Source organism: Aulonocara stuartgranti, assembly GCF_965226115.1.
Source record: "Aulonocara stuartgranti genome assembly, chromosome: 16".
Lineage (NCBI taxonomy): Eukaryota > Metazoa > Chordata > Actinopteri > Cichliformes > Cichlidae > Aulonocara > Aulonocara stuartgranti.
In genome coordinates this window covers 27908374-27934058 of record NC_138952.1, presented here as the reverse complement: position 1 = coordinate 27934058, position 25685 = coordinate 27908374, and the positions used below count along the sequence as shown (strand labels likewise).

General features: G+C 41.8%; 1 protein-coding gene across 1 annotated transcript; it reads right to left on the bottom strand.

The window, feature by feature from the left end:
• Positions 1 to 253: 253 nt before the first annotated feature.
• Positions 254 to 1931, bottom strand: LOC309691180 (ADP-ribosylation factor-like protein 4C). Its single transcript, XM_082508773.1, has one exon. It carries the CDS (start codon positions 1475 to 1477, stop codon positions 899 to 901), a length of 579 nt encoding a protein of 192 aa, XP_082364899.1. The 5' UTR covers positions 1478 to 1931; the 3' UTR covers positions 254 to 898.
• Between the last annotated feature and the right edge of the window lie 23754 nt (positions 1932 to 25685).

The following is a 25685-nucleotide window of genomic DNA, read 5'->3' as shown; positions in this document are numbered from 1 at the left end:
ATTTCATGTGCAGATGATTAAAACAAAGATCTGAGGTCAGGCTGTTATTAGCTTCTGCCTGAACTCTGTGACCCCGGACTTATCGTTGACCCCCACCTGTGATTGTATCTTGATGAAGAAATCACTATCTCTGACTTACTGTCAGCAGTCATGTCCGCCTTTTTTTCTCCCCACCACACATCCTGCTGCCACCGTAACCTCCACATCACCTCTACTTCTCAGCAGTGTGTAAATGAAGAACGTGACCCAAAACTTTGATTTAAAATCTTTTTAATATACAAAATACTTCAATTTTGGCTTCTTAGTACATGAATCACCTGAAACTGCTCCTCTAATAATACAGTGTAGTTCTCTACTGTCTGTTAGCAAATGAAAAGTGCAAAGTAGTGGACTCTGTCTTCTGTCCACCACGCAGAGGAAAGGCTACTTCAATGCTCCAAAAGCAGTCAAGATCAAACCTTGATCCTACAGATGTCTGTGTTCAAGACAGAAAGAGCAGGGGCACGAGTGACCCGAGCCACGTGCAAAATCAAACTCGTTTCCACAAAGATGTCCTGTGGGTGGAAATAATAATAATAAAAAAAAGAGTCCAGGGTGAGCCAAAGCTTCAGTTAAAGCGTGTTCAAAGTCTGAGATAAAGCCACAGATAAATGGGCCAGCCTGTTTATCTGTTCCTCTCTCTCTCTGTCAGTGCTGCAGCTCCAAACAGCCCAGTCAAGTTTCCTGTCTTGATTTTGGTTATCCTTGTGTGTTTTCTGTCCTACATACTCTTGCCCGCAAAAGCATCTGAGCAGGACTTCAGTGGCTGAACAGCTTTATTCCAAAAATGAAAAAAAAAGTCACTGTTAAGGGCAATACTGGTAAAACCCGAACTCCTTGCAGTAATGTCCGGCGGCTGTTACCGCTTCTTTTTCTGCTTTAAGGATTTCCTTCTTTTCAGAATCATCTCATACAGCTTGTCCATGCCCTCGTGAAGCCCCTCGCCTATTATAGCGCAGGCAGGTTGGATGTGGTAAGTGGTGGAGGGGGTGAGCTCGTGCAGGGCCAGCTGCTTCTCGATATCCGCCACCGGGAGGGATTTGGGCAGGTCCTGCTTGTTGGCGATGACCAGCAGCGGCGTGCCCTGGTTCTCCGCAAACTTGGTGACTTTGTGCAGTTCAGTCTTGGCCTCCTCCAACCTGTCCACATCTACCGAGTCCACGACGTATATGATTCCGTCAGTGCAGCGGCTGTAGGACTTCCACAGGGGCCTCAGCTTCTCCTGCCCCCCCACGTCCCAGAAATGACAACTGATGCCCTTCGCAGTGCAGTTGCTCAGCTTGATCTTCTCCGTGTTGAAGCCGATCGTGGGGACCGTGTTGACAAATTCATTAAATTTAAGTCTGTAAAGAACCGTGGTCTTCCCAGCAGAGTCCAAACCCAGCATGACGATGTGAAGAGACTGGAAGGCAGAGATGCTGGAAACGCTGTTGCCCATTATGGCATTTATTCTGCAGCTGCTGGTTTTATCTCCCGATTCAAGGGGAAGAAAACAGTCCTAAAGCTCAGAGCCTTCCACTTCACGGGTAAAAAAAATCCTTAGGTTGGGATAGTGGAGAGCGGAGAAGCCCCGGTGCGCTGTGGATGACCGATGAGCTCTGCTGTGGCCCTCAGCAGCAGCAGCAGAGGACGCAGAGCTCCGTTCATTAGTATTCTCCTCACACACTCGCATCCATTTGGCGACGAAGGAAAGCTGCGCTGTAAGAACACTCCAGAGACAACAAGGATGACACCGAACAGCCCAACGATCTCTCTGGAAATTGCGCACAAACAGCTCCGCGGTCCGCACCTGTGCGGAAGAATAACATCCACCGTTTAATTCACTCACTCCTGGAGAACACTCCTACACCCGCAACGCTCTCCGTGGCCGTGGTTTTGTGAGGCTGTGTGAGGCTGACAAATCAGAAGCGCCCCGCTACGCTCCACCCACCCGGGACATGCGCCAATGAGAGGGCGAGCCTCTGCGGCGATCGGGTTACTATAGACACGCGAGACTGACAAACATGCACAGCCAGCGTTCATAGAGCCGTGGAGGAGTGTTTGTGCATGAAGCTTTGTTTTATTTGAATTATCAGGCTGACTGAAAGAAACACAAACAGGCAGAAATGGATGGAATGAAACAGGAAGGTGTGCAGATCAACGGCGTTAACATGTTAAAGAAACTGGGCGTAGTTTAGTAATCGCATGGAAACAGTCATAGTCAGGTGCGCCACCTTCTGGTGAAACACAGGAGGCACAGGAGGCATGCAAAAGCTGAAAGGAAACCTTTCAGTCTCACGTTAATAAAGATTTCCTGTTGTGTAAAATAAATAAATAAATAATAAAGGTTGCCCGTATTTAAGCTCGTGTAAATGACTTGTTGGCTCTAATATGTGAAACATACTCCATACAAGTCATGTTGAGCCACAAACAGCTTTCCCATCACAAAGTAGAAGCTGCTAGAAGTTTTTGGAAAGGTCACTTTTATATAGAATTTATTTATTTGTCCAGCTAAAAAGTCTCACTGACATTAAAAATGTCTTCTTTAAACGTGATCTTGAAAAAATAAACAATACAACAGTAGTTATTAATCTGTCATCTGTTCATTTCTTGAAATTTGATGATGTTCCATGACATCAGAGGTGTAAGTGAGTGAACATAGTTATAGTCTGCTGCATTGCTTTCAGAAAACAGAATAAGAACACATTTTCTTACACCTGGTCTCAAACACTGGCCTCCATAAGGCTCCACCCTAAAAGGAGGAAGTCTTACTCACACAGAGACCTAGGTCACCTCTGTGTCACTTACAGGACTAGACTGCTCACAGGAAGCCCTTTTATCATCACTTGTACTTGAACCTTTGGGTTAAGAGTGTGAGCACAAACGAGCTGTGCTGTGTGCTGTTATGCACATCAGTTTGAAATGACTTTGACCCTCCTTTGAAGGATCTGTGCCATGGTTTCGTGGAAAATTATAGTTTTTTCTTTGTTTGTTTACTTAAAATGACAAAATCGCAAATTGAAGTATTGCATATTTACACTTAATGACCTGCCATTTAATGCCATTATCACTTAACATGAACAAAAGTATTATAACATGTGTTATTGCTTTCAGTCTCCCTGGTTTCGTGGGTGCAGTTTGATTTCTGCATAACCTCATGTTCATCACTGACCCCTCCAGGCCCTCCTTCTGTGCTGTAGAGGTTTGTGCAGGCCAGTCAATAACGTTCCCTTTGGTCTTCTGGAGGTAGTTCTTCACCAGGAGAAATGTATTTCAGGTCGCTGTCGAGCCAGACCCAGTTTTGCTGCTGACTGCTTGAGGTCTTCTTTTAAAATCTTCACATAGTCCTCTCTTTATGATCCTTCCACCTTGACGAGATTCCCAGTTCCAGACACACTGAAGAATCCTCACAGCATAATACTCAACTCAGCATCACAGCAAAGTATAGACCTGTCGGTCCACTGTGTCCATTTCCTGCTTTGCTTCTTCAAAGCAGGAAATGGAGATTACATAAACGATTAAGGTTAATATGTGCTAATATGTGCATACGTGTAAATATTTTAATAATGTTTGCTTTAACACCTTCCTGTGATTATTTTCATGCTGGTTTGAAATAAAGTATCTCCCTCTTGTCATGATTCGGCTGTGTGGCAGGCAGGATGGACCCAAATACCCAAAAGCAGATCATACAAACAACACTAAACTAAACTGGGAAAAACTAATTACAATGTGCACCAGGAGACACAGGGTGAATCACGCACAGCGATCAAGGAGAACGCAACATAGAACTGAGGGAGACGCGGGACATAAATACGCAGAGGGTTAACGAGGGAACACACAGCTGACACAGATAATCATAACATGACAGGGCAGGAGCAAACACAACATGACGCATACTGACGGGAGACTGTCAAAGTAAAACAGAAAGTACACAGAGGCGCAGACAGGAGGGGAGGAGAGAACATGGGGAGAGCACAGACAAAACGGGCTGGGGAAAACATGGAATAAAACACAAGGAGGAGAAACGAGGCACGGGAACTCAGATACGTGGAGGGGGACACGGGATAAAGAAATGAGGGGAATTCTAATAAACTAAACAACCTAGGAACCATAGAATAAATAGAGAACAAAATACAAAAACACAAGAAAACTAAGAACGCTGGGTCAAAATGACCCAGGACCATGACACCTCTGCTGTTACTGCAGCCTACTGCAACTTACATTTAAGGTTTTTGAGAGGCAAAGCATGAAATGGACACAGTGGACCGGCATGTGTATTACAAGCTTTGCTGTGATATCTTGTAATACTCCCTCCACCGTGCTTTAGTGTAGGGACGGTGTTCTTTGGGTTGTACTCCTCTCCTTGCTTTTTCCAAATATAAGCAGTGTGACCAGTAAGCTCTACTTTCAGCTCATCTGACCAAAGGGAGAACTTCCAGTATAAGTGATCTTTCTCCAGGTTGTCCTTACCATACTTTAGTCTGGCTTGAAGGTCTCTCTTCTGCAGAAATTTAGATTTTCTTGGTCGGGAACAGGGCGATTTTGAATAAGATAAGATAAGATAAGATAAGATAGAACTTTATTAATCCCTCGGGTGGGTTCCTCTGGGAAATTCGACTTCCAAAAAGCACAGCAACGACCGAAGTTACAGTTACAGAATTGTTATATACACACACACACACACACACACACACACACACACACACACACACACACACACACACACACACACACATATATAAATACAGAGACAAATATAAATAAAATATACAAAGGGGATAAATAGAATAAATAGGAATAAAAAATAAAAATACAAGTGAATTGCACATTTCAAGTATTGAGTCTATTGCACCGTTGACTATTTACAAAAAGTATTGCACAAGGTATTGTACAGTGAGGTGAAGAGGCACTACAGCTTAGTTGTTCCCCCCTCCTTTGTCCTCCTGTTTCCTGTTTCCCCTCCCTCTCCCCTCTCTGGAGGCACCCCCAAAAGTTTTCTTACTTTCTTACAAAAAAGTTTTCTTACTTTTTTGACAATATTTGCTGTTTGTGTGACACACTACTAAAAATATAAAAAGCATACAGTACTGTACTTGTTTGAGACGTAACATTTTAACAACAACAGTATAGATAACCCTCGCTCCCAAAATGCTTTGTTCCAGCTCGGCTCTCCCCTGCTCTGGCTCTAGCGCTCTTGCTGCTACAGCAATGGTGGCTGAGACTCAGCAGAGTGGAGGTGTAAGTGTCTGGCTTAAAACAGGACATATTAGCTACATTTAACCTTCAGTTACTCTTTATATAATTAGGTAGGAGTCAGGCCATGTTTCTTTTTAGCTGAAAAACATTACACCAGGTAACCTGCAGTGTTGAAAATTTTCCGACAATGTTTGCTACCCTACAATCCGTCCTGCTCTGTAGTAAATTCAGCGACATTTGACCGTCCTGTTGCTCCCACTGAAATGTATACAGCCTATTTAAAAATCTAAAACTTTAAATTGTCCTGTTTGAAATGGATACTAACTAACTGACTGACTGAATGCCCATTAACCTTATAACTCCGGTTGTGTGTGTGTGTGTGTGTGTGTGTGTGTGTGTGTGTGTGTGTGTGTACACAGAGAGACAGCCAGGTTCATAATGGATATGAGGACGTTTTTTCAAAAAAAGGAGCCACATTCAGGTAAAAGTGTAAAATCAAATGATCCATCAATCAAGAATAATGTTGGATCAATGTTTCAATATTTATATCTTGTATTAGATGTTCATGTGCTTTGGTTATCTGCCTTTTGGTTGAAAGTACACTGAGAGGGGACTTTTTGTTAGTGATCTTAATATAATTTTTTTCATATTAATGTAATTTTTCATCTAATTGAATACAATCTATTTGTGTATGATTGTCAGTCCAAAGAGGGAGAGAGGAAAGAGGGAACATGAGGAGAAAGGGCAAGGTCAGGAAGAACCAGGTAAGAAAACAGACAGGGAACAGTGACAGGCACAACAGAAACTGTTAAACTGACAAAGAGAAAAAAACTCATATAATCTGGAAGCTGTGTTCTCACTATATTAAAGCTGCTGTACAGAATCTGCTAAACAAACTGGGTTGAAACATTTTTGAGCCTCTTTAACAACATTCCAACATAACATTATCATTGGGGAGATTACAATTAATGATATATTTTTATGTGGTTCAGCCACAACTCTACTGAAACCTCAGTCAGTAATAGGTAGGCCAACTTTTGGACCGTCCAGTTGTCTGTATGACTGGTGCAGTACATACGTCACATTTGCACACTATCAGAAAGTGCCAAACAGCCCTGGTGGAGTGAGGAGCTGTAAAGAGAAGCAGATGCTCTGTTTATATTCTAAAAATGTTTTAAGCTTGTTTCAAAGATTCTGTACAGCAGCTTTAAATGTTTTCCAAAAGCACACATACACTTATCAGTGTTTCTCAAACTTTTTACAGTGTGTACCACCTGATAAAAATGTCAAGCTCTCCCAAGCACCACTATGAATACATGAAAGTCATAAATCTTACAACACAAAATTATTATTATTAAATTAGTAAAATTAGTATCTGCAATAAAGATTTTTTCATACATTGTTCACATTCTACGACAGGCAAAGTTGCCTCCATTTTTATAGTTTTTATTAATATTTTGTAATAATTTATTTGTAATAATTTATTCTGTTTTGGGAGTGTTTTTTTATGTATCTGTATTATATTATAGATACACATTAAAAGTGAATCTGTCCAAAAAATGCACTCAGTTTTTACTCACTATGAGCATCATTCATTATTCTCCTCCAGTAATTAAGGTTAGGAAATGTATTTTTTCTATTCCAATCCATTCTTCTTTGGCAGCATTTAAATAATCTTTATCAGATTTGATGGTTTTGTTACAGACTTTTTGAAAAAGTGTTTTGCTTTTCTTTCACAATTGTGGGATTAAATTGTGTTAAAATGCACAAAACAGTGATGTCATGTTTTGTGCCGAGGACCCAGGCACAGAGAGACTTGATGAATTTAAGAATCTTATGATTTAATAAAGAAATTTGCAGACTTGCACAGAGATGGTAAAATTCTGATGACTGATAACGGAGTTGAAGACAACAGATGATGAGGACAGGGAGGAACAGGGGTTTAAATGCACCAAGGAGACAGTCAGAGAGAACTTGGGACAACATTTAAGGATGCAGGGACTGACAGAGACAGGTTTAGCTTGCCTGGCTGGGCAGCTCTCTGGGTGCTCACCACCCCCAAAGCTCTGATCCTAGAATCGCCCCTGGTCGGGAACCCCACAGTTCATTCCTGTGCAGAGTTCTAGTAATTAACTTCTTTTAGACTAAAATTCCTGACTCAGCTACGTCATTCACTCATGACACATCTCTCACTAGTTTTCCCACAGTCAATTTTTGCCAGAACACCAGAAACCCCTCCTGTATACGTTACATTGTAGGGTTTCAGGGGGGCATAACCTGCCGTGCACCTCTTAGAAACGTAACCACTCCAACTATTGTTATATAGCACTTTGACACAACCACAAGGTACTTAACATATAATGCACCAGTACAAGTATAAATGTAATGACGCTGGCCACTTGTATGCATGTTGGCTACCCTGCTTTGTGTCCCGGCAGACACATATGTGGCCCATGATGCATTACCGCCACCGTGTGGTAAGGAGTGTCACTACAGTGCAAAAAACAAAAAAACCCAACAAAAAAACAATTGTGATATCCTGTGCAATAAGGAAGACCTCAGTCATTTCTTTATTTGCCGATGTTACGTCCCCACATAAAAGCTAGGCGAAGAAGGTGGGGGACAGTAACAATTGGATCCGGATTGGAATGAATAGGATGCCAGGCAGAGGTGTTTAACACAAAATAAATCTTTATTATAATCTCTCTCTCTCTCTCTCTCTCTCTCTCTCACTCACTCACTCACTCACTCTCACACACACACACACACACACACACACACACACACACACACACACACACACACACACACACACACACCAGGCCTTTTCCACACCTAGACCAGAATCACACACTGACCAGCACAGAGGAAATCCACCAGAATCCTCACCCACACCCGCACTGCGCTCCTCCAGCTTATATCACCTCTGGAGGGTAATTGGTGGTAAACGAGGGCGGATGAGCAGCAGGTGCGTCCTAAAGGAGAAGGCAGGGGCACAGAGAAGGAGGAAGAGAGGGAGAGGACAACACCATGCCCACAGCCTCACAGGATGTAACAACCGAACTTGGGCATGTGCAAAAAAACACTGACACTGCTCTCCAAAAACTGTTTCCCCCCTGTGGACAAAACCCTGCCCACCCCCGTTACATCTTAACAACAATTTTCAGCTGCTCCCTTGATTTACAGTAGCTTGTCACATCAGTTTTATTGACATAGCATCTTTCAAGAAATATCACAAAGTGCTCTACAACAAGAAATTCTAAAGAAGAATTATTACAATTATCATTGCAATTGTTACATCAAAACAAGTTTTAAAAGATGTGTTTTTCACTATGTGGTCCACAGATCTCAGGCTCAAATGGGGAAAGTTCCAGAATCTGGACAAAACCTCTGTTCTCCTTAATTTTCAGCCTTGTAAGATACACAGCCAGCCGACCCTGATCACAAGACCTCAAGGACCTGCGTCTGGATGTTCAAGGGTGTGACATGAGAGTACTTAGAAGACTTTGTTAAAAGTCTTGCATTTTCGTTCTGAACAATTTGCTGATGTTCCAAGGAGGGTTAGTCAAGACAAGAGAACAAGGAATTACAGTAATCCAGACAAGATGAAATAAAGGCACGAACAGCAATTTCTAATTCAGAGTGTGATATGTGTTACACACACTCTTAACAGATGTGTTAAGAGAAAAAAGCAAGAGTGAGCCAGAGATTTAACACGATCATCTAAAAGGAACGCTGCTTAAAAAGTTGCCCCCAACGGTTTCTGATAGAAGATTTAGTAAATGTGGCAAAGGGGGGCCTACAGTGTCCATTACCTTTGGCACAAATCTGTCTGGGGACACAAACAAGGACCTCTGTTTTTTCTTCATTAAGCTGAAGAAGACTGTCAGTCATCCAATTAATAGAATCTGAGCACTTATGTAAGACCTGTAGCTATGCTTACTGTAACTCATATGTGTACAGGCCTGTAATAGCCTGTGTAAACATGCTGTAGCAAAAAGGTTCTCTGATAAATCTATATGTATACCAATATGCCTAACAGGTAGTTTAAAAAAATCTTAAAAGAAACAGAATGCCGCTTTTTATAATATACTATTTTATAACAATGTGCAGTACAGACTTCTTCCACTAGATGGCAAAGTCCAACAATAAAACTTGTGAAGAGGTTTCCTTCTATAGTCAGCTGTCATATATCTATATTTCATATGAAACATATTTGACTCAAGAGATGTGACATGAATATCAAGTAAAATGTTGCCTAATCTTTATTTTAGTGCATTTTCACCAATTTATTAGCCTGGATGTAACATAGCTGGACTACAGAATGGGTAAATTTGTCATAGGTCAGAGAGGCTCTGGTGGTCAGAGCAACTTAGTGATTGTGGAAGAGTAAATAGTTCATATTTAAAAGTCACCAAAATAAAGTGTCCTCTTGCCCAGGGTACTCATAATCAGCAGCTTTAAATAAAGGTGGCTCAAAACACGGACACACACATCACACAGTTCCACGAAACGGACATTAAATGTTAGAAGAGCCAGGGAACATGTGCATACACGTTTTCCAGCCCCTTCATTTTGTATTCTAGAGAGGATACCTGCAGGAGAAGCGCTCCGCCCTCCACCTCTCCTCTTCTCTCTAAATGCACACACATTACTCACACATACACAAATCATACACACAAGCTTTGTCATTTTACTGTATGTGGTAGAGCCCTCTGCTGACTGCATGTGTTCCCTGAAGCCTGATTTATTTCCTGGGACATTATCACCAGGAGTATACTGGAGGTAAATAAACTCTATTTTGCAGCCTCTCAAAAAACTGAAATGACAGTCAGGATATATCTGCTCTCCTGTTGCTGGATATCGTTATCTTCACAGGAGCACAGTGGAGCCATTAAACCAGCACCCACACATGAGAAAACAAAGTCACCCTGCTGTGCAGGAGCACTGACCATTGTTAGTGTTTACATACAGATAATACACCCACATTGTTTCTATTCTTTTAAACTAAGGGCACAAAATACACATCTTTATCTGACACACACACACACACACACACACACACGTATGTGTGTGTGTGTGTGTGTTAGATAGATAGATAGATAGATAGATAGATAGATAGATAGATAGATAGATAGATAGATAGATATCAAAGATATAAAAAATTTAAAAAATTTAAAAATATTACTATTTAAAATCTAAGTAAAAACTAATAAAATACATAACATCAAATTGTTTCTAAATAGCTGTTGTGTTAAAATGTTTTTCTTTGAATATTGTTGTAGAAAGCTCCAGTGTAGTATAAATGACAGTGAAGCAGTAAGTTGGTATTGTGGGTTGAACTCTTATAGCCAGCTAAGCTAGCTGGACTTCTCTCATGTTGTTTCTGTTTCCAGACATGATTTTATTCAGTAGACTCTCTGAGCCAGCTGCCTTTCACACTCTCAGCGGACCCTGACAGGAATCTATTGATCACATTGGAATTTATAGCACATACTTACTTGTTTTTAAGTAAAAGAGGATTTTCATCCAAAGGGCCCACATGTGTATGCACCAAATGTTAAAAATCATGATTTTTTTCATTTCATTAGAAATGTTTTTCAGAAACACTTTCATGTTCTCGGTGGGAGTTGATGGGCTACTTTGCATCTATCTTGGTATGTTTATCTAGTGTTTCATGGGTGTGTCAAAATTCTCCTGCAGACCGGCTACAGCTCCGCAGAGTTATGTTAATTTGATGCTTGTGTTTCTACTAAACATAACTTTGATTTGCGAGAGGATATTAAACATTCGCATAAAAGGCTCAAAGTGGGTCACATGGGTAGAAGCAGCATACAGAGAATGAATGTTTTCAAATGAATGATGTGGAGCTGCCTCACAGTTATAACTACCACTTTGCAAACAGACGCGTAGTAACGAACTTATGAAAGAATAATAAAGATAAAATGAATGTTGGACTTTTTCTCAAGGACAAACATGAAACAGGATCCGTGTCCATGAAGACATGGTAAAACATGTCAGATCAGCTTCAAAGGCTATGGCTATCACTTCCAGCCATTTTTAATGACGCTGGTGTTTGAAACGTTTCTTCTTTGTCTGGTTTTGTCAGAAAGGCTGTAGACAATCAGACTGCAGCTGCCATAAAAGATGACTGATGTAAGAGAGGTGTTTGACTGCGAAATCGTGCTAAATGACTCGTGGGCATGTCAGGTTTTATTCAAAGCTCTGCCAAGGGAGCATATCAGGAAATGTCTCTACACTCATGTGTATGATATGAGCGCCCTTTTAAATTTAGTGAAACTCTCCACTGTAAAACCAAACTCTGAGAATATTTAGGACTTTTGCACCTCCCAAGCTAGTCACAGCTCACCAAACAGCAGTTAAAAAAAAAGTTGCACTAGCTAAAAAATGTTGAACATTTCTACTTTTGCCGACTTAAATATTTTTCCCACTTTAATGAAATGCACTTCTCCATTAATATAACACATTCCAGAGTGGGTATGTGAAGTTCCCAGTTTGAAATGAAAAACAGTGGGTTCCTCTTCTTTTAAGTACTACCTTTAAGGGTCACCACAGCACATTCATCTGCCTCCATCTAACCTTATTTCCTAATATGTTAGCTAAAATATTACACATGTTCTGTCACACTGGCTTGTATATTTAATCTGTTTTCATTTTGACTAGAAAAGCTGCAACCCTGTGAGCAAACTGGGTAGCTCTGTTAATGTTACAGAGACTGTATAGTTAAAGGTAGGAGAGTGCTAAGAGATGTTTTTTTCTGATTATAAAAATGATAATATTCTAAGAATATGAGGCTCCATAAACACAAGATGTAATGAGTAATGGTTCCAATGAAACAGAAGTAGCTGCGGTACTTAATTTGAGAAGTTATAGTTAGACTACTAATATTTGCTTAAAAGTATTTGTGATCATTTTCTTACAAAACATAACTGAGCTTCCCAGCGAAGCAGGATCAGAAATCCGAATGTTTGCCTTTTAAATTTAGCAGCTTGAATGAATCACCTTTTTAAATGTAGATCATCTTGCCAATTTTTTAAAGACCCAAGCAGAAAACTTTCATTATTCATAGGTAAGGCTTTTTATATCCAGAAGTGGTGCTACATGTTGTTTTCCAGCTGAATGGAAACATTGTAAACTGTAGGCGGTTGTCGGTGGAGCAGGTTGATTGCTGCTGTAGCTGCAAGGTGCACTGCATGTCTTCTGTTACCCAACGTGAGACAAGTGTGCTCTGTATTAGCAGCTCCTTCAACCTGCTGTGGGGAGATAAAGCCAGAAGCTCTCGATATCAAATGTGCCTCCAGCAGAATGGAATAATGGAAGCCGACAAGACGGGTTCACCTCCCTGAAGAGAGCATCTGGACTCTAGCAGCCATTCAGATAAAAAGACAGAGAAAGTGGAGAGAGGGCCTGAATTCGACTTTCATGCTTCACATCTCAACTCGAGTGCTTTTGTTAGAAGTGGAGTGTTGTTTTTCCTCTCTCTCTCTACCCAGAGGAAAATTCTGCTGCTCGTAACAGCCCTTTCTCAGTCTCCAAAGAAATAAATAACCTCTTTTTTTATTCAAGAATACAGCAGAAATAAAATACACAGTTCAGAGGGAATGTAACCGATTTCTCATTTTGTGTCTGCTCATTTATAAAGCAATCATTTTTTTCCCTGAATCTCACTGTTATCTCATGAGCCGTTTATTTCAGACAAATAAAGATCAATGTGGGAAGAGAAAAAAACAGAGCATTTTAAATTGGGACTGGGCTGAAATGAGATGAAGGGTTTCCTCAGGACTTTGCTTGAAGCAGTTTGAGAGAGTGGTCAAAATTGATTATGTTTAGAGGAAAGAGGCTGCAGTAAAAAGATATCTGACTTTGAATTTGCCTGTTTTTAACACAGGGTTGACATAAACAAAAATACCTGATTATGACTCTGCAGGTCCACATGACCTCTGGGGTTGTCCTGTGCTGTTTGATACTCTCTGCTTTTAAGATTAGGCTTAAAACGTCCTGTTCTGATAGGGCATATAGTTAGGGATGGATCAGGTGATCCTAATTTCTCCTTAAATTGTGCTGCAATAAGTCTATGCTGCGGGAGCTTCCCATGATGCACTGAGTGTTTTTGTTTCACTCCCCTCATTTCAGTCTGTCCTCTATTCTTCCTGTGAAAAGGTAGATTGTGTTTCCCACTGTCACAGAGGGCTTGCTCATAGGTCAGAGGTGTCAAACATGAAGTATGAGGGCCAGAATCAGGCCGACAAAGACTGGACAGCCTTTGAAAATCTGAATGAGCGCATACATTTTGGACGTTTAACTGTATGTGCATTGGGTTTTTAAAGCTTTTAGTATTGAATAGCTGGGTCCAGAGTGAGCTTTAGAGCTGTTGGTATGTGGGCTTTAAAGCCAATTACCTCCTGTCTGCTGCTGTAAGTGGATTTTCTCTGTGTAAGGGGGGGAAGGGGGTATGTTTATTTATGAATGCATTACATAATGTTTTACAAGAAAAAATTAAATCACCAACAAATGTAAACTTTTATCAGGGATCTTTACCTTACAATGTAAAGTGATTTGAAGCAACTGTTGTTGTGATTTGGCACTAGATAAATAAAGCTGAATTAAATGTTAGATTTTACTGATTAAAGACTAGAGCCTCTGAGTATTGTTCCTGAACAATGGAGAGTTTTCAGATCCAGGCTCTTTATTGTGCTGTTCGAGCCATTCCTTAGCAATTTTGTGGTTTTGATGTGTCAAAATGTTCTCCTAAGATAAGGTGCTGCTGTCAGTGAGTGTGGTTAGTAAAATGGGCTGTACTTACGTAGCACTTTTCTACTCTAATTTAACACTCAACGCGCTTTTTACCACAAGCATCACTGACCCAGTCACACGGTGCTTTAGTCTAAAAGTACTTTGCCTAACATTCATGCACATACTGGGGACAATTGGAGTTCACCGTTCTGCCAAAGGGCAAATGAACCTGCTTTGCCAAGCTGTGCTTGGTCTGCAGTGTTTAAGTAAGTAATGGTGACCAGTGTCAATAAATGTCATCATTCATAATTAAAACTGTCACATCCACACATTTATTAATTCTGTTTCAGTCACAAATATTCAGATTTCTACTGGTAGTTGTTTTCCTTATGCCAATTTAGGCTACTTTGTCTCTATACATAAAAATAAGAAAAGCTAGTGTACTGTTCTGGCAGACTGAGGGAAATAGCTTCCTCCCTCCAGATATTTCCTACACAGTGTATATGTAGTAATGACAAGATTGCATTTAATCAAATAAGCTGCTGTGGGCAGGTCATTATCATCAATCAACCACCATTTCTAACTATGTAAAATGACCACATAAATCTGATTTTATCTAGTGGACATGTGCAGTATATTTCCTCTCCATCCATTACTGACTGAAGCCACACACTTGTTTCCTCAGTTAATTTTTAACAGAGTGAGAGGCAACAAGCAGGAAAACAGGTAAATGGATCTTTGTTCCTAGTTTTCCATCTGTGATAAGAGTACCAGACCTTGTGGTGCAAATGTACAAGTATATTTTTGTACCAGGCAGGCAGACTGCTGCTCAAACTCAGACAAGCCTACACTCGTTCATTTTAATGTTCTCTGTTTTGTTTCATTTAAAGATTGTTGATACATTTAATTGTTGCCAATTTGATTCATTTATCTGCTTTATCCACTTTCTACTTGCTTAATATAATTTAGAGGATATTATCTAATTCCTTCACTGTATGCCTCTCTGCTTTAATAAATTTCAGACTGCATGTGTTTTAAAGGCACTTCTATGTAAATATATGTCCAGTATTTAGGCTCTTTTAGATCTGTTTTTGGTTTTTACTACCACTGGCTCTGCTTAATAATCTTGCTGTTTTCTGCTCAGTCTCTAGCATATTGTCTCTCTAATAAGAGACTTTTGGTGCAGCAAAAAAATGACACTGCAGAAGGAGGCCATTTCAGAGGAGCTCCAGATTTAACTAAAAATTCTCTGTAGGTTCAATAATTTATGACATTGTTATTGCACTATATTGTTTTAAGTTGCTTTACCTAAATGATTTTCCATTTAAGCCAAACTAGCAGTTATTGTGTCATTTGTATCCATATCTGTTGGGGAGAAAACCTGGTGACACAGTTAGCATTGTTCCCTTCACTAAAAAGGTCCTGGGTTCAAAACCACCTGCTGGCCTGTGTGAAGTTTTTATGTTCTCCCTGTGCTTGCAGGGGTTCTCTACATGATCTCTGGCTTACTCAGTTGTTTGTAGGTGCACTTTTTCTTCTGGCAATCTGCTGGCTTGTAAGTCCCTGCAGTAACACTAACTGATGCAAATGATGTAACTGTGAATTTACAAGCTGCAGGTCACAGCCTCTGGAAACCTGCAGGCAATTACGAACATCCCTTCCCTGTAGTAAAACTGTGTGTTGTTGCATGTTGTATATTTCCCCCTGTTTTTCATAGACAAAAGTCAACAATGAGTTGAACCATCTGTTGAGGCTTTATTAAACTGCCTACACTGCCTGCAGCCCTCAGCTGTCACGGTTTACCTGCAACAGGATGATTTAACTTTTAACAAAAAGCAGGAAGTTGGTGATGTTTTTTCCACAGTGAATGAATCATTTGGTAGTGAATATCTGGGGGGAAACGAAGGTGTGTTTGGGATTTGGTCAAAATATATTTATGTATATTTGGGTGTTTGGGCTAATAAAGGAACAGTCACCACATCCACTCAAATTATCCAGAGAAAGTAGGGCTGCTTAAACATCCATCTATCCATTTTCTTACTTATCCAGTTCAGGGTGGAGGTGGCCTATCCCAGCTGTCAACTTAAACAAGTTAAACATAAATGAATAACAGATTTCAAAATATTATGAGAAAAATATATTTTAAAAATTGGAAGAATTTGGTATTACCTTTTATATTACTTTGCAAAAAGTTATGCATTACTGTCCAAAACTTTGGATGAACTGACAATTTGCACTGGCTTAGAGTAACATTTGCATTTCCTCTTACTCGTGGAGAAGTGTCAGCGACAGCAGACGGTGGCTGGTTGTAACTACAGCAAGTGTCAGTGCACCCAAGTTGTGGTTCCACATGAATAGGTCTGCACCATCTCATTAAAGAAGAAATTTAGACCACTGGTACCGGTCCGTGAGTTGTTTGGTACCGCGAGAGTTGAGGCTCGGGTGTGAAATTTATTGTTTTCAGGGACTTCAAGGTTCCCTGGGTCTTTTCCCATGTGTTATGAATAAATCCTTCCTTTTTTGGTTGCTGTACTTGTTTTATTTTGTTGTATTTTTCCGCAGCACCTTAAAAAAGGCCGGTCCGTGAAAATATTGTCAGATATGGCACCAAAAAGGTTAGGGGACTGCTGATCTAGAGGAACTAACTCTGAGAACTGGTGAGCTAGTTAATTCAAGACTACTTTTCATATGTTAAAATTATTTGTTTCTTCTTTGTTTCTTCTTTTAAAACAGAAATGATATTGTACATTTCACTGCCCTTTCTGTGGTGTAGTGGGAGGAGAAACTGCCAAGAAGGTGTTGTGTATCATCTGGACAGAGGAAATGGGAGACTTGGTCGTGGAATGACAAAATGCAGGAAAGCATTCAAAGGAGAAGGAGGCTAGGCTTGGAGGCTGGGCATACAACAAAGATAGAGGTGGCAAATCTAAAGAAAAAGACATGATGAATTACATGGGAGGCTAGATACTTAAGACAAAGAAAAGTACTTGTATCAATTTTTCAAATAGAGATATTAAGCTGGAAAGGATGTGCAACAGGTTAGGGTGATTTAGGAGTTGGAAATATGTAAACAAGTGAAGAGAGCGTACTGGGAAGATGGAAGGAGTATTTTGAGGAGTTCATGAGTGAATGAGGGAGAAAGGAGGACAGATGGAGGAAAGTTAGTGAATCATGAAATACAGAGGATTGTGGAAAGGCAGATGGTTCAGATGACATACCTGAGATGTCCAGGAGAGAGGGCAGCGGACTTTTTGGTCAGACTGTTTAACACAATCTCGTAGAGTCAGAGGATCCCTGAGAATCAGTATACTGACACCAATTTTTAAGGACAAAGATGATGTGCAGAACTGTAGTAACTATATGACATGAAGATAAAAAAAAAAAGAGTTGTTGAAGCCAAGCTAAGAAGAGAGGTGGTGATCAGCGAGCAGCAGTATGGTTTCATGCTGAGAAAGAGAACTACAGATGCAGTATTTACTTTCAGTTTGTTAATAGAGAAGTATAGAGAACAGGTTGAACTGTGTTACAGAGATAATACAAGGTATAGTAACAAGAGAGGAACTGTGATAGTGCATGATGAAGTTCAGTGGCAGAGAAGTATGTCAGGGTGAGGACAGGGAGACAGTGGTGAGGTGCACAGCAAGATAACAGATGGAAGACAATGTGATGTGTATTTAGAGCAGGTAGAAGAGAGCCTGGAGAGGTGGAGATGGAGTCAGAGAGACTGGGGTATTGTGAGAGCGATTTCACACCTGTACTTTGTTTCCTCTGGTCCAAATCAGTTGATGAGTTTGTAAACTTGCAGCTTTTTCCCATGATTCGGTTTCTTTTCACACAGAGAAAAATCCAAGTGAACATTTTTTAATCCGTTGACTCTGTGAAGGCAACTTCTGTGACAATAATTAAGTCCACAACAAATTTTCCAAAGGGGACAATGAAGTATATTTATCATATCCAAGCGAACCAAAATGTGTCGCTACAAACCACGACGTTGGAATATTCAGTCTGCTTATTAGCCAGGCAAAAGTAAATACAGGAAGAAGGAGCTGATTTATGGACTATTGGAGAACACAGAGAATTTATGGCTAGTAGCCCATACAGACCTTTGCACATGTAGTACCTTGCTGCATCCCAGAAGACAAAGCACAACTGACTACACAAAGTTATTTAGCTCTAATTTGCAACATTTTTCAGAATATTAAGCAGCATCCCAGGTCATAACCAAAAACACCTTTAATATTTTCTTACAACTAGATTACAACGACATGGTACAGAAGCAGCTCCCTGATCTTGATCCAATTCCAGGCATTCCCACTGAAAAGAAAGAAAATAGGTCCAGCAAATTTTGAATTTCTTTTGGCATTAACAAGAAAGTGTCAATCACTGTCATCAGTGACCATGTGACGGACCAATGCAAGCAATAAACCAGTGATTTGCAGATGCAACCTTCAGATTCTATCCAGCATGATTTCCTCCCAAAATAATTACTCGAACTTTCCCCCAGACAATGTTCAGTTTCCAAACCAGTCTAATTATAGACTGGTTCTCAAAAAGCACCAAGGAAGAACTGGCTCTGCAGAGGCGCCAGTGTTCTGAATCCGACCCTGGCTGTGCCCACTCAAGGCAATACTTGAGATTCTGCATCTCAGAAGCAGGGTGCTAAGAATAGTGTTGGGCTATATTTTTAAGAATACCGCAAAACGCTGCACAGAGCAGATAAGGGGGGCTAGAAGTCAGACATAGGAAGAGAATCTAGTAAAAGAACCCACACAGAATAATCTGTCTTCACAATGAAGACTGTGGGAGAACTCTCAAATTAAATACACACACCAAGGGCGATGGATAGTAAGGTCCAGGTGAATCAGGAAAATAATGGGGACGGGGAAAAGGAACAAAAGTGGGAAGTAAAAACACAGAAGGCTGCAGGAGGAGTTAACGTTAACTACAAGATGGTCTAAGAACAGATCCAGATACATGATACAGACAACAACAGGAAAAGACTATGGAACTGATGGCAATACCAAAAACACTGGCAGCCATCAGTGCTACCCCACAGTCTTCTAGTAGATCCTTCTCTCAACCCATCCGGTCACGGCAGATAGCCGCCCCTCCATGAGCCTGGTTCTGCCAAGGTTTCTTCCTGTTAAAAGGGAGTTTTTCCTTCCCACTGTCCCAGAGTGCTTGTTCTTCGGGGGTCATATGATTCAAATGAATTCAATTGAATTTATACAGCACCAAATCACAACCACAGTCACATCAAGGCTATTGTAGGGTCTACCTTACAACAACAGTGAATAAAACTGAAATGAGTTGAATAGATGCACTAATGGTATAAGTGTGAAAATCCTAGGTGGCTTTCTTCTTGATTTCACAAAGAGTCACAAGATACTAGACCTCTGACCTTAACCATGATTTAAATCATCTGAGACTTTTTGTAGATGCACCTATAATTTGAAAATCCAACATCATCATGTTCAAAAAGTTGTGTATCCACACCACCCACCTGGCAGGGTGATGACAAAAGCCTGTCAGCCTTTCATGGCTGATGGGTAAAAAGTAAAGTTGAATTTCTTCAGTCATTTTCCTATGAAGCATAAAGTCCTTACGAAATTGAGTTCTGTGCTTTGGCTGTAGTCCTTTATTACCTCGTAAACCTCACAGTGGATGAAAAGTGATGCGGCGATTAGATCTGTCAGAGATGTTTTCCATCAGGGAATTGTGTTGCGGTTGTTGTTTACCCCTCGTTGCCCTGAGGTTCTCACATTATTCATCTCCTGGATATTGCAGTCAGAGTTGTAGCATTAGCACATTGATAAATATATTTTCTGTTTGCTGACAATATAATCATTCGTCTTGACGTCTTTCAATCATTGGCTCCATCTCCCCCTTGCACACACACAAAGGTTGCCATGGAGATTTGCGTCCTGCACTCTGGAGGTTGTCATGGCACCAATGTTTACCGGTGTTTTGTTGGCACGGTGATCTCTCTGCCCCCACCAGAATGAAGCAGTTTAAGTTTGCGGCTGTTGAACACTGCTGGATGTTTACAGACTCCTGAAATGGATCGCAATGACTGACATCGAAAGAGAGGAGGACGCGGGTGAGACTGATAGTGAGGGGAGAAAGGCGTGGGTTTATGGATATGATCTGCCTGTTGAAAGCATCATTGAAGTGGCTATGAGCGCCAATGAGGATACTCAAAGGAAAAGAGCAGCATTGTGCTGAGCTATAGCTGCATAATAAGGAATATATGATTTTTCAGTTTTATCACAACATCTTACCATTGGTCTCCCTTTTCAAAGCTGTATATTAAAAATTCTGCCCTCTGTGGTGCACATTAAAGGAGAGTCTGAAGAAGGGACACAGAGAACAGGCTAGTCATCCGAATCTATTTTAACACTCAACATGACTTCACATTTTTAGATAATAGCACCAAAAGATTTCCTCCCTGTTTCGGTGTAAGTTCAAAGAATAGTTTATTCTGTTTGCCGAGAGCCTGACTGTTCTTCATCCTGGTTTAAATACAAACAATCAGATACTAGAAACACACTCCCGACTCAAAGACTGGAGGGAAAAATAAGGTTAATATATGAAGACTGAGAAATGTTCAGCTCAGTTGCTGTCTGCTGATAAAAGGCAGTTTCTTGAACCTGGTCTCCGGTGCAATGTGATGAAATGCCTTTATCTCTGGCAAACATATCCTCCTTGAAACCAAGTAGGTTTTTACACAGATGAGGTTTCCTAGGAGACGAGAAAAGAGAAAGTAAATGGCAAGAGAAAAAGGCAGGCTCCACTGAGCTGCTATAGTACACTGTCTGACACAGAGGTGATGCCTTTAACGAGTGATATTCTGACCATTATGTCAGAACTTTGACCTCTTTTACATTTTACCCTCACGAGTTTTAACAGCAAATCCTACCCCAAAAACAACAAGGGTTCAAACCTGTGGGTGAGACCTCCATCCAGTCAATACCCTCCAGCTCTGCAAAGCATTTCATGGACATAATTATCAGAAGTGATGTCAGTGTAATTTAATTAACGTGCTAAAGGCGAGAAGGAATAATAGCATGTAACATAATACAAACTTAACTCATTTTGTATTCTGTTTAAGTCAATTTTTCTGTATACTGTAGCAGCAAATCACAACAACAGAGCCTTCAGTAATTAAGAGAAAACCCAAAGAATCAGACAAAGCCCTATAAGCAAGCATTTGGTGACAGAGGGAAAGAAAAACTCCCTTTTAACAAGAAGAATTTATTCAACAGCGCCAGGCTCAGCGAGAGGCAACCATCTAATGTGGGAGGGAGACCAGATAGACTCAAATGAGGTGAATGAAGAAGAAACACTCAGTGCATCGTGGGAATCGTCCAGCATCGTATCTAGGAGAGGCTAGCTGGTTCCACAGAAGAGGTGTCTGAAAGCTGAAGGCTCTGCCTCCCATTCTACCGTTAAACGTTCCCAGGATGTTTAAAAGTAGAATGGGAGGCTGCACTTCACAGCCAGCAGTCTGAGTGAAGTGCTGTATTGGGGTGATACGGTACTATGAGGTGTTTAAGATAAGGTGGTTTTAGTCAAAAGGAGATGGATTTGAAATTTGATTCTGGATTTAACAAGGAGCCAATGTGGGAGAAATATGTTCTGTGTTTCCGATCCCTATCAGTGATCTCATTACATCAACTTTTGAATTACAATAGTCCACCCTAGAAGTCTTAATTCTACCACCACTTCCCCTGCCAGTGGCGGACTCCCTCAGGTGTCGGTGCGTTGGTGGTTCTTTGTGTCCGGGGGTGGGCGTCCAGGTACACACCGGCTCACTCCTTGGCGGCCGCTTATCGGGGCCTGGAGCCTGGGGCTCGCTCGGGCCACTTCGGAGGTGGGGTGCCCCCGGCCTCTCGGCCGGGGGCTCGGTCACTCAGGCGCAGCTGGCTGCCGGCGGAGCTCACGGGTGCGTCACTGCAACTCCCCCCTGGCTTCTGCTCCGCGGCTGCTGAGTGAGCCCTCATCTGGGACTCTCCTCAGCTCTTTCCGGGACAGTGGCGTGGCTGCCCCTCTGTTGGTCTTCCTTGGTCTCTTGTGTTCTGGGGGCCTCTGGATGTCTGGAGTTTTGATCTCCTCCATACCTGCTTCATGCCCTGGAGGACGGGGCTGTGGCCCCCCCACACCCTCTAGCAGATCATTACATGAAGGAACCTTTTAAAAAAACAAGCGCGTCCATGCTCACAGGTGTACACACGGGTGCTCACATCCACAACCTACACCCTTTTTGGCTCCTACCTCAAAGCACACTGTGCTCTGTTGATCTTATGTGCTGCACAATAATGTTTAATATTTAGTATTTACTGTCATATTCCCATATATCATTGTGATGTTGTTTATTCTATTACTCTTGTTCTCTTCTGCTTGTTTTCTTTTTTCTTTCTCAGCAGGTGATCCAGGTGATCGATATATGCATTTTTTTTTCTCTGCCCGTTCTGTTGGTTTTTGTCTTTTGCCCTTCTCCCCCGTCCCTCTTCTCAGCTGTTTCTCTTTCCCTCTTTCTTTCTCCCCTTCTTTCCCCCAGTCAAGTCTGTCCCGTATTCAGTAAGTGAAAATAAAATAAACAATAAAAGGTGAATCAAATGGACCATCACGGCAAGGCTGGGATGGTCAATTTGGTAAAGTAAATCCGTTGGGCATCTTTCTTTGCCTTTAGACAATAATTCTGATGGCAAAAGAGCCAAACGGGACAGGCAAAAAAAAAAAAAAGAAAAAAAAAAGACTCAAATGAGGTGAATGAAGAAGAAACACTCAGTGCATCGTGGGAATCGTCCAGCATCGTATCTAGGAGAGGCTAGCTGGTTCCACAGAAGAGGTGTCTGAAAGCTGAAGGCTCTGCCTCCCATTCTACCGTTAAACGTTCCCAGGATGTTTAAAAGTAGAATGGGAGGCTGCACTTCACAGCCAGCAGTCTGAGTGAAGTGCTGTATTGGGGTGATACGGTACTATGAGGTGTTTAAGATAAGGTGGTTTTAGTCAAAAGGAGATGGATTTGAAATTTGATTCTGGATTTAACAAGGAGCCAATGTGGGAGAAATATGTTCTGTGTTTCCGATCCCTATCAGTGATCTCATTACATCAACTTTTGAATTACAATAGTCCACCCAAGAAGTCTTAATTCTTCTTCTTATTTTTTTTATTTTTTAGAGTGATAAACTGTTTCTATATTAAATGGCTGTTCCTCTGAATACACAGACTTTCAAAGATTTGTAGACTGGAGTAGTTCCAATAAACTTTCTTATGGAAACCAAACCCTGTAAGTGCGGCTGTAAATATATTTAAGTTGCTGTAAAGCTGGGCTTAGCATAGCGTTGCCCTGAGGTAACAAACCACATTTTCATGCCTTACACTGGCCCTTCAAAAAAAAAACGTTTTTTTTCAAATAATGCTACCAGACACATCTCTTTCCAATAAAATGATGAGTTGAAGGTGGTGTGCCTTTCATTTGGGGGGGGGGGGACCCCTTTCTGCAAGCTGCACTACATGAGGGACATCTCCATTAGGAGGCAAGATAAAGATCACTATTTTACATGTTTATAGTGAAATAAATGTATATTAAAAATACTTGTATGTGCATGAATATGTTAAGAAGCATATTTGCTTTTTGCTTTCAAAGTAAAACAGGAAACATGGAGATTAGACATGACACATGACCCGGGGAGACGTAGTACAGGGGAGATGACATAACGGACAGCATGACCTTGACAATACAAGACACACTGACATAAACACACGAAGGGCAAGGGAGACTTAATATATACAACTGGCTGGACTACCTAGTGAACCTAAACAAACCATAAACGATAATCATCAAAATTAGGTTAAACACAAAACACTGGGTCACACCACCCAGGACCATGACATGTAGTTAGGAAGCACTCAGTTAAGCAAAAGTGGCATGTTGTATAGAGCAGTTTGAGTAATCTGGGAGAGTAGAAAAGCGCTATATAAAAATCAGTCCATTCACTGTCTGAACAGAGTTTCGGCATGTTACTTTTGCACTATTATGTTCCGGCGCATGTTGTTATTACATGGCTTGATTAAGGTACACATTAGGCTGACATCTGGGGCCAGAGCTGAAACCGTTCTGGGCCAGCACAGGGCCAGCAGTGTGTCTGCAACTGGCCCATGGCTGCACACCACCTACAGATGGCCCACATACGGCAATGAATGACGGCCCTTTGGTGGCCCAGATCAGGTTTGCCAGATGTAATCCACACATGGGCCAGCACAGGACCACCAGTGTGTCTGAAACTGGCCTTGTACTGGCCCATGTGTGGGCCACCACTGGCAAACTAGGTCTGGGCCACCAAGGGGCTGTCATTCTTTGCGGTATGCGGGCTATGTGTAAGCACATTGTGTGGGCCAGATCCGTTCCATACCAGTTTTGCTGTGTGTGTGTGGACGTGTATTACTTATTGTTGTGGGGACACAAATTTGTTTACACATTCCCATTGTGAGGTCTCGCCTACTTTATAGGGACAAATTGCAAGGTAAATCATTTGCCTTCAGAGATGGAGACGAGGCAAGCCTGAGGACAGCTAGGGCCAACCTTTCCCGTGGCATCAGAGAGGCTAAGAGACAGTACTCCAGGAAAATATCTCATCACTTCAAAGACAGCAGAGACTCACGGAGCCTGTGGCGGGGCATTCAGACCATCACAGATTACAAGCCCCCACCACAGACTTGTGACAGTACTATCCCCCTGCTGAACGAGCTGAACACTTTCTTTGCTCGCTTTGAAGTCCGAAACAGCACCACTGCACAGAAGACCCCACCCCCTCCTGGTGACCAGGTGATGACTCTGTCCCCGGACAGCGTGAGGAGATCCCTCAGCAGGATCAATGCACGTAAAGCTCCGGGTCCTGACAACATTCCTGGTCGTGTACTGAGAGACTGTGCAGTGGAACTCACTGATGTCTTCACAGACATCTTCAACATATCACTCATCCAGGCTGTCGTCCCCACATGTTTTAAAGCCACCACAATCATTCCGGTTCCAAAAAAGTCATCTCCCTCCTGCTTTAATGACTACCGTCCTGTTACACTTACTCCCATCCTGATGAAGTGCTTCGAACGACTAGTCATGCAGCACATCAAGACTGTCCTGCCCCCCTCCCTGGACCCCTTCCAGTTTGCGTATCGGCCCAATCGCTCAACCGATGATGCCATCTCCACTGCACTCCACTCAGCACTCACACACCTGGACAAAAAAGATTCATATGTTCGAATGCTGTTCATAGTCTTCAGTTCAGCATTCAACACTATAATCCCCCAACAGCTCACTCAAAAACTGGTCCAGCTGGGGCTCAACACCTCACTGTGCAACTGGCTGTTGGATTTCCTCACCGGAAGACCTCAAGCAGTACGGGTCGGCAGTAATACATCCAGCACCATCATTTTAAACACGGGGGCCCCGCAGGGATGTGTGCTGAGCCCCCTCCTCTTCACTCTGCTGACCCATGACTGCACTCCATCACACAGCTCCAACCTCTTCATCAAGTTTGCGGACGACACAACGGTGGTGGGTCTCATTAGCAACAGGGATGAGACCGACTACAGAAGTGAGGTGAGACGCCTGGCCACGTGGTGTGCTGACAACAATCTCTCTCTGAATGTGGAGAAGACGAAGGAGATTGTTGTGGACTTCAGGAGAATGCACACCCAACATGCTCCTCTGA